Consider the following 15,096-nt stretch of genomic DNA (forward strand, 5'->3'; position numbering starts at 1 on the left):
ACCAAAGTCTGCTGTGCATGAACCTGAAGGAGTCCACCTATAAGTGCGGCGGCTCCCCCCATTTTTATTTTGGAGGATCTTTCTTGCGAATCGTCACCGTTTGCCGCAACTGTTTGTTCATTTGCAGGAACTGTCCCGCATAGTCCATGAGGGGGGGGGGGGGGGGGGGGGGGGGGGGGGGGGAGTCCGAGCGGGTCAGGCGGAGGCGCGGTCCCTGGCGTCAGCCCTCTGGCTGTCAACGGAGAGATCACGCCTCCCGCCAAACTCCGCTCGCCCACCTCCGATGCCAAAGATGGGTTTACTTCTTTCCCCTCCTCCGCGGTGTGCGTCAGCCTCAACTGGGTCTCGCTAAGGTCATTTGAGGCGGTGTTTATCTGCACCATAACTTGCAACTGTGTGTGTGGTTTGTTTTGGAGCGCAAGACCTCAGTGTTGAGTCACTTGCTTTGGGCAAAGTTTTGGGGGAGCCGACTGAAGCCTATCTCTGGCAGGCTGCAGGTCCGTCACCCCTTCTTCCAAGCCCTGCTGTAGCTTAGAGCTACGTAGACATCTTTTATCACCCTCTTCGGTGTGCTGAGCGGTAGAAGCAATTACATTGCTTATGTTGTTTAGGTCCATTGTGCTCAACAGTTTATAGACGTTTTGTGCTGTGACTTTCAGCACGGTTGGGCACGGTTAAAGATGGCCAGAAGCTTACCTATTTAAACGTCTGCGGCTTCTACGGCTGAGGCGGACTGGAGGCAGACTGGTCTCTCCGCCGGACTACGCTCCTCGCGCCGGAGGGGTTTATGAGGCACCAGTTAATGAAGATGAAAATAGGACTGGTCTGGAAAACCCATGTAGTGCAGCTCCTCTCACCAGCAAAAAACAATTAGGGACTGGAGGCAGACTGGACTCTCCGCCGGACTCCTTTCTTTTAATGAAAAGTGCAGCTTCTCCTCAGTGAAAAAACTGCAATTTCCAGCTTTTCTTATCACATCCATTCACTGCTGCATAGTCTCTTCTATGCGTTAAAAGGACAGTCACATTTCCCTTAGCCCCATAATGTCTCTAACAATTTGCACTTCCACTGCCTACCCCTCAGGTACGCTGAACCACCCAATGAGGTCTTTACCCTACTAATTACACACCAGCAACTCCTTGATTTCAAACAACACTCGCCTACAAACGTATTGCCAATAGAATACACACTTCACACTGAATAGGAACCCACCTCTCCAGTGCTAGCCGAGGCAGAAAATAGTCACTTTCCTTATGAGCTCCCAGAGATATGCCCCTTTGTGGCTTTGGGGGCACGCTAGTGCCTTGTTTAGTCTTGCCCATGAATGGGTGAGGTAGCAGACTGGAGGAGATGCAAACTCTTTCACTGGGGAAGACGAATGAGGAGCAGTATTGCAGCTCAATGGTAGCCAGACTCTACAGGCAAGACTGGAGACTCGCCACTTGTGAACGTGAAGGTGGCGGGCCCCTGCAGGATAGTGGACTTGTTGAAGAAGGGGCTGAAAGGACGGGCAGATGCAACATTTTGGATAGAGGTGTCAGCACCCTTCAATGGATAAAGTCGAGTGGAGACGGCCAGCCATCAAGTCCTCCTAGCTGAACTACACTTTCCTGACAACAAACGTGGTAGGCTTGGGGTGATAAGACAGTCAAAAGACCCTAGTGAGGACCTTTGGTAGGGGAGTTTAACACACTGGGGGCAGTACAGCATTAGTAATAGCACCCTGCTCAGCCAATTAGAAGCAAGCACGTCTCGCTATTGATTTTTATTAAAGACTGACTGCCAGTTGAGTGGATACAGGTCCAAGGTACTCCAAGAGTACAGTCGATCAAACATTTTGAGTTTGTAGGGCACAGTTGCTCTTCGATTTTACAAGTGATTCTTCCCATAAAGGGTACACCCTGAAAGCTCCTACAGTACAAGCTATCCGAAACAGTTTTACTCACTTGTAACCTGCACAAACATCTCACTTACTTTTCACAAGCATTCATTTATACCGGTTTAACTTGTGTGTAGATCTCACTTCACTCAAAGTTATGCCGTATTACCCCAGTCTTAGACCACCCTACTATAAGGGTTGACAGTAACGCCTCTCTCACTGCTACCACCTGGGGAGCCATGGAAAGTTGAAGGAAAACCACTTGCCTTAGATGTGCGAGGTAGCCTCACTACCTCAACACAGGGCTGAGAGGAGTCCCTCCAAACATTAAGCAGTGTTCAGAGTTGCACTGATCGTAGTGTCACTATAATCACTAGGTTTAGCCACTTTTCTCAATGGTGCAAAGTCAGGCTATGCCCGGGTAGAAGCACTGGCACATTTACCAAATATGCAAAATGGGAATATCCTAGCAAACGGACTATGCTGAGCTTATTAAACTGCAAGTTTACCGGGATTGTCAAACCCTGAAGAGACTGGAATGGTCAAAATAGGATTATACACACTGGGTGGCTAGTTGGATGATTAAACTAGGAATATACTGCTAGTAGACCAAGGAAAAGAGGTCTATTCATGATAAGTAAAATAGTGCAGTAAAAATAAAGACTCTCATAAACCTAGGGTCGGTCTATTGTCAAGAGAAAAATAGGATGTCAATTCATTCCTTGAAAACAAGTGCTTTGTTGAAATACTTTTTTGTGCTGCTCTTTTCTGAAATTTGTTCTCACAATTTGGATTTTCTCAACATACTTATAATTCTTTTTGTAAACGTATGTGTATGACCATCAAATGTTACTCAATATGTCCAGTTTTGAATACAATATTTTTGAATTTGTAAAATAACAATTAAGATATTCGTGTGGAAGTGTCATATGTGCAAAGCAAATGCTTGCTGGCTTTTAAATAAAAAACAGAAATTAATAAATGTGCACGTTTAAATTATGACTTGACTCAAATTAGTTTTAAATACGTTTAAGTTACATTAATTCACGGCAATTCCTAAATTAAGCCAAACCCCAAGTAGAATATCCAACTTTATTAACTGGCATGTAGAACTCTAAAAGGAATGGCATGGATTATAACCACCATTCAAATAAGTGCAACATCAAAATTAGCCACAGTGGTGAAGAATTGTTTTTCTGCAAATAAATACATGCATTTACCTTTTTTTGCGATCTAATACGTGATTATGGTATTTATAGGCGTAAGAAAAGCAATAACTCATTGCAGTGTATTTGTTTGTTTGCATATCTCCTCTTATTTACATAATCAGATGTATGATATATCGACTGACCAATTTAAAAATCCCAGTCTATTTACAATTTGCACAATCCGAGAAAACTTCCAGTTTGGAAGTTGTAGCAGACTGCACTGAAAAGTAATCTACCCCAAATGCCGTGCAGAGCATGCTTCAACTGGAGAAACCCTGCTTCTGCAGCTCAAAATAAATGAGTCTCGGGACCCGTCATACAGGCATGGCTTTCCACCTGCATGCACAGGGAAATAGACCTATTATGACAATGACAAGATACAAACTAGAGACTGAGGAGCACCCCCTCAGATGTGATCGCAGTCACATAATTTAGTCAACCATTAAACATGTTAAAGTGTATAACTAGTTATTTAAAAAACATATTTAATGGTCACTCTTTACAAGATGTATCTTGAAAGGTCACATAAGAGACGTGAAAAACGTGGTCAATGCATTTCGGATGGGAAGTCCTTAATCAGGCGTACTCTGTGTATTATGTTCAAAACCTACGTAAACTAGTCTGCTCGAGTCACTACTAAGGTAAGGACATTCCCTTGATCAAATGTTGTCTCAGCAATGCCAAAGTAGTTTCACCTGCTGAACAGGCTCACGATGCGGCCAGTCGTAGACAAGGTAAGTTACTGTCCTCAGTCTCTTTTCCACAAACTATAATTGTGGATGCTGATCTGTACCGACACTTTTTTTTATAGTGAATTAGTATATAATAAAGGTGGTGCACACCTCCTCCTCCCAATAAGGTAAAGTTGGCACCGAAAAATATGTGCTGAACTGATCTATGGGAGGTGGAGCCAAAGAGGAAGTGTGTTGTATGTGCAAACCAGGGAAGAGGGGCTTGTGAAGAATAGAAATGAAAGATATGAGAGGGAAACGTCGGGGCGTTCCCCTCCCTGAGCACTATATACCCCACCAATTCACAATGGGAGGACACAACAATACAAAACAAGTATTGGCGAGGACAACAGAAGTGGCCCGAATAATGTAAGGGGACGGACGCTCGGGAGTGTGGAGGGTGGTGGAGTGGGGCCAAGAGAGCAGGGGTTGTGGGGCTGTCCCCCATTGAGATAGGGGAGTTGGGTGGGGAAGCGGGTGGGGCACGTCTGGGGATGCAGGGGTGTCCTCGCATGGGAAAGGGGGCCGGTGTGCAGCGGTCCCACAAAGTGTTTCTCCAGCACCAAGGCCAGACCTGGGAAACTGGGCTACAGCGAAAATGGCCTGCAAGGAACATTCATAGAACCATTGGCAATGTCACCAGTTTCAGATTTTGTGTAGGAATGGAATAGTATCATTACGGCAGTGACTGCCAAATTCCTAAACCTCAAAATGGGGCATATAAAAGAAGTGCCTTGCAAATGTCTCTCCAATACCTACACACAAGCCAAAACTGTTGGCTTTGCCAATGTTTGTTTTTAATAGGACTTCAGTGAAGGACATGCATACTCTTTATACATCAAGCGGCTGTAACTATACCAGTTAAGACATTATTACAGAAATTATGCATATACAACTTCAATTAAGACATCAACTCTCAGAAGACACCTTTGAAGTTTGAGCACAGTTTGATGTTACTGTTTGACAAAGCAAGCTCAAAGATCTCAGGAGGGGAGGCCACCAGGGGGTGCAGGCAAGATGGCTGCCTGAACTGTGAGCTCCGCACCCAGCCAGGGGAACTGGTGGAGACGTCACGGAATTAGGGTCCCACCCTGCACATGACCCTCAGATAACGCTGTCGGAAACCGTGACCCCCCCCAGGGTCCAACTTATGAGTTTCACCGACACTCCTGTGAGGAGATACGCCGCCCAAAAGATTCTTGCGGCCCCTCCCCGACGACTCCGAGTTATACATCGGAGGAACTCAGCGGAAGCCGCGGCTTGCGTGGATAAAAGCAAGCGTGTCGGTGTCCCGAGGCGGGAGCCCGGCCCAAGTGAGGAGGAGACCCCAACCTGGCGGCATTGAGAGATACCGGGCGCCGGCGGTGATGCCGAGGCGCGGGATCCCGACGCCTCCGAGAGACGCTTGGACCTACAAGCCACACACGCGGAAGCAGCCGCAAAGGGGAACCTGCCTGGACGCCACGACCAGGCTGAAAGAAGCAATGTGAGGCCGACGCGGGAGCGCGCCCCCCCTCCTCGCTGCAGAGTGAACTGCGAGGGGCCACCTGGAGCCTCGGATCACCGGCCACCTTGGGAGGGCCTGAGGCGCTCCACCACATTACACGCACACGGGCGGTAGTAAACCGGACCCTCAACGCTGTGAAGACACCCCGGCCGAGACCCCCGCGGAAGCCTCACTTCCCTCTCCATCGATGTCCCCCCGGTCCGGGCCGTCGCGTGAGCGCGCCCTTGATCCTACCGACTGGGGGACGCAGGAGGCTCCATATTCCAGCTGAGGGGCCCTTTGGGCCGGGTCCTCAGGGTCACTTCCTCATGAGCTAGACCCCCAGGGAGGACAGTACCCGGCCCCGGGGAATACCACAAAAGACACCCTTCACGCCGGACCCACGGGCAGCCGCCCGGCGCTTTCCCCACACCCTGGAGGGTCCAAACTACACCGTCACTGCCACCGCTGTCCCCGCACGGCCTCGCAGTGACGCCTGGGGGCTACCTCCACAGGTGTACCCACCCGCCCCAAGCGGACCTGACTCTCCCTCGGAGCCAACACCTACAAACTCACCCCAGGGAGCCCCAGTTCGGCCACAAACTAGACAGGGACCATCAAGAGCAGCCGCCCAGAACGGGCACCCCATGAGCTGGAAAGAGGCCCTTTCTAAATACCAGTTCGTCGCCAGCAACGCTGGGAAGAGGAACTCCGGCTCAAGGTGGATGATATGGAAAACAGGGAGAGGAGAAACAACCTACGCATTTTTGGCCTAGTATAATCTAAAGGGGAAAGCCCACAAGGCCTAGAGGGCAAGGTACACGACATCATAAGGATTGTCATGGGGGCAGAGGCCGACAACGAGATCAAGTTCGACAGGGTGCATCGCGCTGGGGGGGGGGCCGAGGCCCACGCTCGGTGCTGGCCCGGCTACATTACTACAAGGACAAAGCCAAGATCATGGAGAAAGCGAGGAAACTTGGTAATATACAATACAGAGACTCCAAGTTGGCAATCTACCAAGATCTCTCAGCCCTGCTAATGAGGAAGAAATGTGGCAACCTTACCAAATGGCTACAGGGAAAGGGGGTCAGATACCACTGGGGTCACCCCTTTTACCTAGCATTCGAATGGTCAGGAGAGAGACTCCACCTGGTGACGGAAGAGGACATTCAACGGGTCACAGACAACTTGGTGGGTGACCGCGCCGGCTATTCCAGCGGCAAGGAGAAGGAGCCCGGAATCCCGCGCGGGGCCCCGACAGACTGGGAAAGCTTAGTGGAAAAGCTAAGGTAAAGGGAGCTCGCAAGTTCCAAAAAAACAGACACCCATCATCAACTTCTGAGGATCACCCAAAGTGACAACAGTACTACCTCTCCGCACGAGGATGAGAATTCTTTGGTGATTGAGGACACTAGGTGGAGACGCCTGTGGAGCGGAGGGGCCGGAGCCCAGAGGCACTACAGCTGTGCGCCACGTGGGCGCCAATTTTGGCCCGCAAGGTTTCAGAGCTGGTTGTTGTTTTTTGAAATGTTGACTGAATTGTTTAGCGGACCCGCACATGAGGTCCGAGTCTGAGAACACAGGTTGAGACAGGGGGTCCTGGTTGTGAGATCCCGCCTTGGACACCTTGGCCAAGGTTAATATGAGATCATCCCACACAAAAAAGGAAATGGGTATCCCGAACATTTGCACTAGACTGGGGTAGAGTCCTTGGTGGTTCGTTGATTGACCCCGACGCTAGTCGGGCGACTTTGACGAACGCCTTAAGCTGGGGGAGAAGGGGAGGGAACAGGGGAGGGAGTGGGACAGGAAGGGTGGGGGATGAATGGCCAATGTAAATGATAAAATGGAGACATTAAGAAGGGCTAATGGGGCAGGGGGGGCAGCTAGATCGAACCAGAGTTAATTATTTTCCAGCGGGCCTCTCACCAGCACAACACCAAGGAGCAGAAAGAGATATACGCCCTGGTCATGGAACCCTGGGCGATTTCTGTGCGCAACAATGAAGCTATCAGCTGAGTTCGGATAGGTGACTCCCACTGCAAGATTAGTTTATTCGCCGATGACGCTCTCCTTTACGTCACCAAACCATCACAAATGATCCCCCTCGTGTTACGGGGCTTGGCGCGCTACGGGGATCTCAGGGTACAAGGTTAACCTCGGCAAGTCGATGGCTTTTATAGGGGGTCACCTGTCTGAAAACGAGACAAAATATGTGGAGGACCTCCCTTTCCAGTTGCAGAGAGATGGGTTCCGACAACTGGGAGTCCAGATCACAGCCAACTCGACTGACCTCTTCTCTAGTAACTTTATCCCACTATGGACAGATGTTAAGAGCGACATAGAGAGGTGGGCGGCCTCAGGGTTTTCTTGGATGGCCCGACTCATTCTGATCAAAATGGTAGTACTCCCCAAGTTCCGGTTCCTCTTCCAGATGCTCCCCACCCAGGTACCCAAGACCTTTTTAAATTCAATAAAGCGCACCTTGCTCAGGTTTCTCTGGGCGGGAAAGAAACATAGGATCTCCTACGATGTATTAACAAGACCCAACGAAGATGGAGGGGTGGGGTTTCCAGACCTCAACACATACTACAGGGCAGCCCAGTTGAGGATCCTTGTCGAACACTTTAACCCTGGGACAGAAAAGCAGTGGGTGGCCCTGGACAATAAGTTGCTCGACTTGGTTACGCTCGACGAATGGCTATGGGTTCCAAGGGCACGGGTCCCCCGACGGGTTCTGGACCACGCGGTTCAGGGAGTCCAATGGTCAGTCTGGAAGGAAGTTACTATAGATGGCTCACAACCTGGCCATCCCCGTTGAGTTGCATTTGAGCCCCGCCGTTCCTAGACAAAGTGGCGGAACCAGCCGCCTACCAGCGGTGGTATGAGGCGGGCCTCGTCAGGGCGCGTCACCTGTGGGTGGGGGGGTCCTTCATGCCCCTTCTAGACCTTGAGGAGGCCCTGGGGTTGGGCAAACTGTCACCATTCTGCTACCTCCAACTCAAGGGAGTTCTCTCTGAGCCCTCATGGGCGACACCCTCAGGAGGGACCTAACAGACTTTGAGAAAATGATCATCTCTACCCAGGGTTCCAGGAGGGTCGTATCCCGTTTATACAAACTCCTCTTTTTCACTATACCAAGGGACCCCCACCAGCACGGTCACAATGGGAGAAAGATCTGGGAGAGGTGATAGACGACAAAAGGTGGACGAAGATGTGCATCCGAGCCCACCGCTCAACGACCTCCCCTCAGTATAGACATCAAGCACTAAAAGTTCTACACAGGTGGCATTACCCTCCACAAAGGATTTCCAGAATGAGCCCGGGCTACGACCCCCACTGCTGGAAATGCAGCAAAACAAAAGGCGACTACATACACATGTAGTGGACATGTCCAAGGGTACAGTCATATTGGGGGAAGGTCCCATTTTGGATCAAGGGGGTGGACGGAGTTTGTAGACCCCTGTGACCCTGGTTGCTCCTCTTTGGGATTGAGGTTGGAGATGATCATGAGGACACCCAGGTCCACATGCTACAGGTCATGCTATTGGCGGCCAGGTGCTGCTTGGCCCAAAAATGGAAGAACCCACACATGACCAAAGAGAAGGAATGGGTCACCAAGGTTCAGGCGATATATGACATGGAGTTTCTAACACGTCCTTGACAAATCTAGATCCAATATTGAGTAACTCTGGCTCCCCTTTTTCGAAAAGTATGAGCGCCCGACCTGAAGGGAGAAACCTAAGCCCGTGGAACTGCCCAGGCATCAGGGCATGATGTACATGGAACACCGCAGACACTAATCAAGTAGCACGTGATCTCCCTAATGGGGTACCACCAAATGGAGCCCAAGACAATGTGTGTACAAGACCATTCGACAGTCTGTGTCTGAAAACGCTCTCTGTGGGCCTGCAAGACAAATCTGAAATTAACGTTCGATCATCGGCTATGGAGGGGATTTGTGGCGGGAGAGAAAGGGTCATTGTTAAAATGTTCTTCTAGGAAATGCACATGGTTGAAATGACTGGTTTGATGCAATAACCTAAAAATGACAATAAAACTATATTAAAAAAAAAAAAAGATCTCAGGAGGATCTTTTGGGCAGGAAGTGAGCGGGCCATAGGGACGAACACAGCCATGGCCAGTCAGGTGGCTAAACAACCAAATAAATCCTCCTCATAGCCCATCTCCCTCCTTGCTTTACTCTCATGCAATAGTTTAGGTTATAGGTGGCGCTTAAGCATCAGCCAACAGCCAAAACGAAAAAGGAAATGAAGGAAATTCATCATAATAAAACAAATATTTTAGTAAGCTGTGATTTACAGTCGATACATACACATGTTGATTTAACCCAGGAACATGCAGCACTTTACGGATAATCAAAGAAATAAACCCACCCATATTATAACAGAAATGGTGGGTGTTGTCAATCCTTGCATTTCCGGCACTCTTACCTCAGCACCTTTTTCTAGCAGCAGCTCTAAGCAGTCTGCGTCTGCAACCATACAGGCACAGTGCAAGGGCTTCAAGGTACCGTGCATGCAGTTCACATCTGCCCCCTGAAGGAAAAAAAAAAATCAATATCAGCTTAGCCCATCGATAGTGAAGAATTTCAGAGAAGAGGTTCTATGTTTCCTTACATATGTGCCACTTCCAATTTCCCATTCACATGGCTTCTTATCGAGTTACCTCCAACTAAGCAACTAAGCAACCTGCCAAGATAGGACTACAATGCTGTGTAAAAACTCTGTTCATCTTTGACTCCTGAATGTATTGGGCTGCTAACAAACAATCTGGTGTTGTATGAGAATTCCAGTAGTACTTTACAGCATGCCTTATACATTCATCAACTTTAAATCCAATAACACATCTCGATAAATGAGGTAACGCATTTTATTCATGATTATAGTATATCATTCTTTACCATCTCTGCAAAATGTGTGCAAAAAGGTTTGCGATAAAATGTGAAAACCGATCCTTGTTAAATAACCTAGTCAGTGCTCATTTGAATAAAATGATGCAAGCGAATCAATACTTCCAGTCCTCTTCAGAAGATGAAGACTTCGCCTGGTCTACTTCTCGCCGGCAAGTATGTACAACCAACATGTGTGTAAGTAGGGAGTAGATGTGATGTGATGTGATTTACTTTATCATTCGTAGTTCTTTAAGACACCACAGAAAATCACTAATCAGTTTTAATGTGCAAGTGATTGTGGCGCATCATGCATAGTTGTCTGGCAACTTCTGTTGCACATGAATACGTTTCAATACAATAAAGCACATTTTGAAAATCGTATTTGTCTATAACAGGAGTTCTTCAGCATGGATATCTCCACAGTAGCTTTAGGTTGAGCACATCTTGAAATGTCAGTATGACGCTGCCACAAAGTATTTAACTCTAAACTTCCAAGTGCTAATGAAATCAAATGTGTCCAATAATCACCTCCTCTTGCTCTAAACAAGGACCACTTTGGATTCTTTTGAAGAAGGCAGAGGAATGCTGGCTCTTGCTCCATTCTGAATAGTTGAGAGGATTGATTGATTTAACATTTATAAAAGCGCATTTGCCAAGAGAACCTGGCAGCAAGCTGTATCTAGGCGCAGATGTTAAAAAATAATGGTAAACTTAGAAGCCAATCAGAATACTACACAAACAGGCAAAGAATTCCAGGCTCGGGGACCTGCAACAGAAAAACGTCTGTCACCCGAAGTGGTGGTTCTGGAAGAGGGAACCACCAACAAACATTTTCCCACTGAGCGCAGAAAACGAGGTGGTTTATACTTTCTTATCTTCAACACTAAATAAGCAGGAGCAAGATCATGAATACATTTCAAAACCAGACATAACAGTTTAAACTGTATTCGTTCCTGAATTGGGAGCCAGTGAAGGCTCCTCCGAAAACCTGATATTGAGTCTTTACGAGACAATGAGAAAATCAGACGTACTGCAGAATTCTGTATGACCGGCAGCGTTGGAGTTGGTGTTTGGGTAGGCCAATCAACAAGGCAGTACAGTAGTCCAATTTAGTATTCATGAGGGAGTCCACCACCATAGGGCGATCCCTCTCAGCAATCAGTGGAAGCAGTGTTTTTAACAGCTTCATCTGATAGTAACAGGATTTTATTATCTGATTTACCTATAAATTACCCTTCATGTTGGATTGCCAAATGACACCAAGATTTTTTACTATCTGCGTGTAGTCTGTGATTTGTCCAAACAAGGTCGGGCAGGGTATTGAATGCAGTTCATTGCTCAGTTTCTTCTTGGGACCAAATACAATGATCTCAGTTTTGGATGGCTTTAATTGGAGCATAATGTCTTGCATGCAGATTAGAATTTTTTCGGCACATTTCACTAAGTGCTCAATTTCTACCGTTGCGTATATTTGCTTGCATAGGAATGATAACACAAATGAAACTGCGTAAAAATATTCAGTTATGGTAGTGTATACAAATTAAACAATATCGGGGACGAACCCTGCAGAACTCCGCAACTAATGGGCAAGGATTCAGACAGATATGAGCCTGCCTTAACTTGTTGCACACGATCAGACAAGAAGGATCTAGACCAGTTGCTAGCTAAATCCGACGTCCGTGCCAAAGAGGAAAGTCTGGTTAAAAGTATGTCAAAATCAACTGTATCAAAGGCAGCCGACAAATCAAGCATGACTAGCATGCTGATGTCACCTTTGTCAGCCGTCTCTAGAATATCATCCCAGACAGTAAGTAAGGCAGTCTCGGTCCCATGGCCTTCCCTAAATCCGGATTGATAGCAGTCTAAAATATCATTTTCCTCCAAAAAGGTCTGTAGTTCGGAGGGAACCACCTTCTCCAGAATCTTTGCAGGCCACAAGAGGCCCGCAATATGCCAGTTATTTGCCAAAACATTATGGTCAAGAGAAGGCTTTTTTTAACAATGGGGTTAGAAATTAATGTTTTTATTCAACTGGGACATAACCCTGTGCTAAAGAATTGTTCACAGAATTCTGCATGGGTACACTAAGCACATGGCCATGCTTCTTAGCCAAATAAGCTAGAATTGGGTCATAGTTATGCAAAGTCAGTTTCAACTGATTAATCAGTCCTTCAATACTCTCAGGGGTGGAGAGGGAGGGGTGGAGGTGGTGGGGGAAGGAGACAGGGTGGTAGACATTAAATACTATAGTGAGACACCCACACTGAAAAACTAAAATCCACCGCTACACATCTTCACGTTTGGAATGCGACATCTCTACCTAATCAGAATGCTGCAGCACTGCTCGTTCTAAAAGCACGCCTTATTCCCTGGACCTTGCACTGGCTTCCCGTCAAGGAATGTGTATTCTTTAAGGTCACTGCCTATCCCAACACGCGTTTCATGAAAAGGGTCAAATCTTTCCTAAATGCAAACTGCTGCCCTGCTACCCATCTCACTTGCTCAATGGCACTTAATCTCCTGAGAGTCCTTCAGGTACAGCAGAAGCACAAAAGGTAGTTAGGTTTCTTGTCCTGGACCCAACATTATAAAACACCTTTACATGCACCCTCTGTTCAATCCTCAAGATGCCGTCAAACGATAGTGTGTTCAACAAATCACCACCTTGCCAAGGTTACAGGGAATTAACTTCATCTTCCTTGGCATGAGCTTATTCTTAGAGTTAAACAGTTTGCAGTTCCATGAACCAAGCAGGTATAGTAAGTGATGGGTTTTAAATAGCCTTGGCTGGACGATACCTACAACTGATGTTTGAACCACTCCCAACATCAGGCGCAGAGTCCATGCAGTAATGCTTATAAAAGGTGTGCAGAAACACACAGGTAGCTTACTTGAAATACTCAATTTCCTAAAAAGGACGCCTATTGCATGCCGGATGTATTTAATGTACACCACAGTCTACCTGCACAATAACTTGCTAAACAACAAACAAGTGTCTCATTACTCTTGAATCCTGTGTCCTATTCAGTTATTTTAGTAGACATCCTGTGGTGCTTATGTTGATGAATAGCTCTGTCAACTTCAACTAACTAGGTAAGACAGCCAACTACCCATCTCCAAACAGCAACACCCAAGCCCCATCACCCCACTACATGGACTGCAGGCTAAGGCTTCATATGAAGTCGGACGGAAGTCTTGGGGGAACCAGGTTTCAGTGATGAAGTCTAAGTCTATGTCGGGGCATTGCAATGAGATTAAGTCACATATATTGTGCTGATTCTTCTTGCGACTGATCTGGCATTGATGAGAATGCAATTCAGATGACCGTTTAGACCTTTGTTTGAAGTCGAGGGGGTTAGATTCAGGGTGGGCACTGGAAGAGGAGAAGGGGTGGCCATCAAGGGAAGCGATTGGCTCAATGCAGAGGCGGGAGAGGATGATGCCGATGCAGTAATGGAAGAGAGGGCTGGAAGGTGCAGTTGGCTTGAGGTGAGGAAGAGGGGGCGGGAGGTTGAACTTGGTGCAGATTCCGAGATGTGTGTATGGGAAGGGCGTTCATAGGGGGAGGCAGTTGGTTTCTGGTGGAGGATGAGGAGACAGACCTATGCATTGTTGTTGGATGTGTGGTGATGGCTGGTACAGTGGAGGAGTTTGGGATGTCCAATGGTAATGTGGCTACAAGGGATTGGAGTGTATGCAGGGGAGGGTGTGGATTAGTGTGCCAGGTGCAGGGGCCACATAGGTTATTGAAGGTGGAAGGGGGTAATCTGGTGACAGTCTCCTAGAGGAGCATGGCAGGAGTGCATGGCGTGTGGGCCTTGGGGGTCATTTAGCAGGTTAAGCAGCAATGTCACTGGGTTAGGTAGTGTAGGGGAGCAGTTAAGGGTGTAGGTGCGCGAGTTATTTTTATGTCTGGGCGGTAGGTAGGGGGAGTTTTGCTTTATAAGAATGGTGCGGAAGGCGAGCCGTCTATTCTTTAGGTATTTTGAGGGAGCTGGGGGAATGTAGGTAAGGGTTGGAGAATCAGCCAAGCAGAAGAGCGGGGCAAGGGGGTTGGATGCAAGGATTGCATGTAAGGTGCTTAGAAATGCAAAGCAGGGATCTGAAAGGGATGGTTGAGGTGCTGGTGGGCAGGTGAAGCTAGTTGGGTGGAAAGATCAAAAGTAGGGTAGGTCTGGTGGGTGGAAGAGAGCTGGAAAGAGAACCTATGTGAGCGAGGGGGGATGAACGAGGGGGTGCTCAGGGGAGGGCTGTCTCAGTAGGAAGTGGGTTTGTCATTGCTTCTCATGATTGCTAGGTTGGGAGGGGGGTGGTGACATGAAAGGATGGTGTTGGACCGGGTGAATGGGGGCCTCTCTGGTGAACCAGTTAAAACCTCCAATTTTGAGCCGTTAGCCATAGTGAGAGGTTGCGAGTGTGGAGGAGCTAGATTCGTTGGAGGGTCGGAGTAACTTATTTGAGGTGCTAGGAGGTGGAGCAATTAGGTCAAGGCAGCTTTACTTGGTTCTAGATGGGTGCTGCAGAAGCCTAAACCCTGCATTGCCTCGACGAGGCAAAATTAAAGTGTGCCAAACTATCACAGAGAAGTTATAAAACATGGCAGACTTATGTCGGTAAGATTCCGGGAGGCAAAAATGGAAGTGTGGCAGAATGTTGCAGTGGCGAGATTCAAAGTACCGAACCAAAATTAGGAATAGTTGGGACGAAAAATGTAGGTCTTGCAAAACGTGACCGTGAACACGCTGGGAAGCAAAATGCAAATGTGGCAAAATACAACAGTGGCGGGATTCAAAGCAGCAGGCCTATATTTGGCAAACTCTGGGAAGCAAAACACAGTGTGGCAAAATCTAACCGTGGCAGGAATCAAAGTAGCA

At 47.7% G+C, this 15,096-nt stretch overlaps 1 protein-coding gene across 5 annotated transcripts in view; it reads right to left on the bottom strand.

The window, feature by feature from the left end:
• ASB8 (ankyrin repeat and SOCS box containing 8) overlaps window positions 1-15,096 on the bottom strand; it is a 386,620-nt gene that overhangs the window by 22,389 nt on the left and 349,135 nt on the right. For all 5 annotated transcript variants that reach the window (XM_069646913.1, XM_069646911.1, XM_069646912.1 and 2 more), the window contains one exon: window positions 9,762-9,866. In XM_069646913.1, coding sequence (XP_069503014.1) covers window positions 9,762-9,848 — 87 coding nt within the window. In that variant the 5' untranslated portion in view covers window positions 9,849-9,866. The remainder of the gene's footprint in view (window positions 1-9,761; window positions 9,867-15,096) is intronic.

The sequence above is a fragment of the Ambystoma mexicanum genome, chromosome 2q (assembly GCF_040938575.1).
Source record: "Ambystoma mexicanum isolate Mex_15411 chromosome 2q, UKY_AmexF1_1, whole genome shotgun sequence".
Classification (NCBI taxonomy): domain Eukaryota; kingdom Metazoa; phylum Chordata; class Amphibia; order Caudata; family Ambystomatidae; genus Ambystoma; species Ambystoma mexicanum.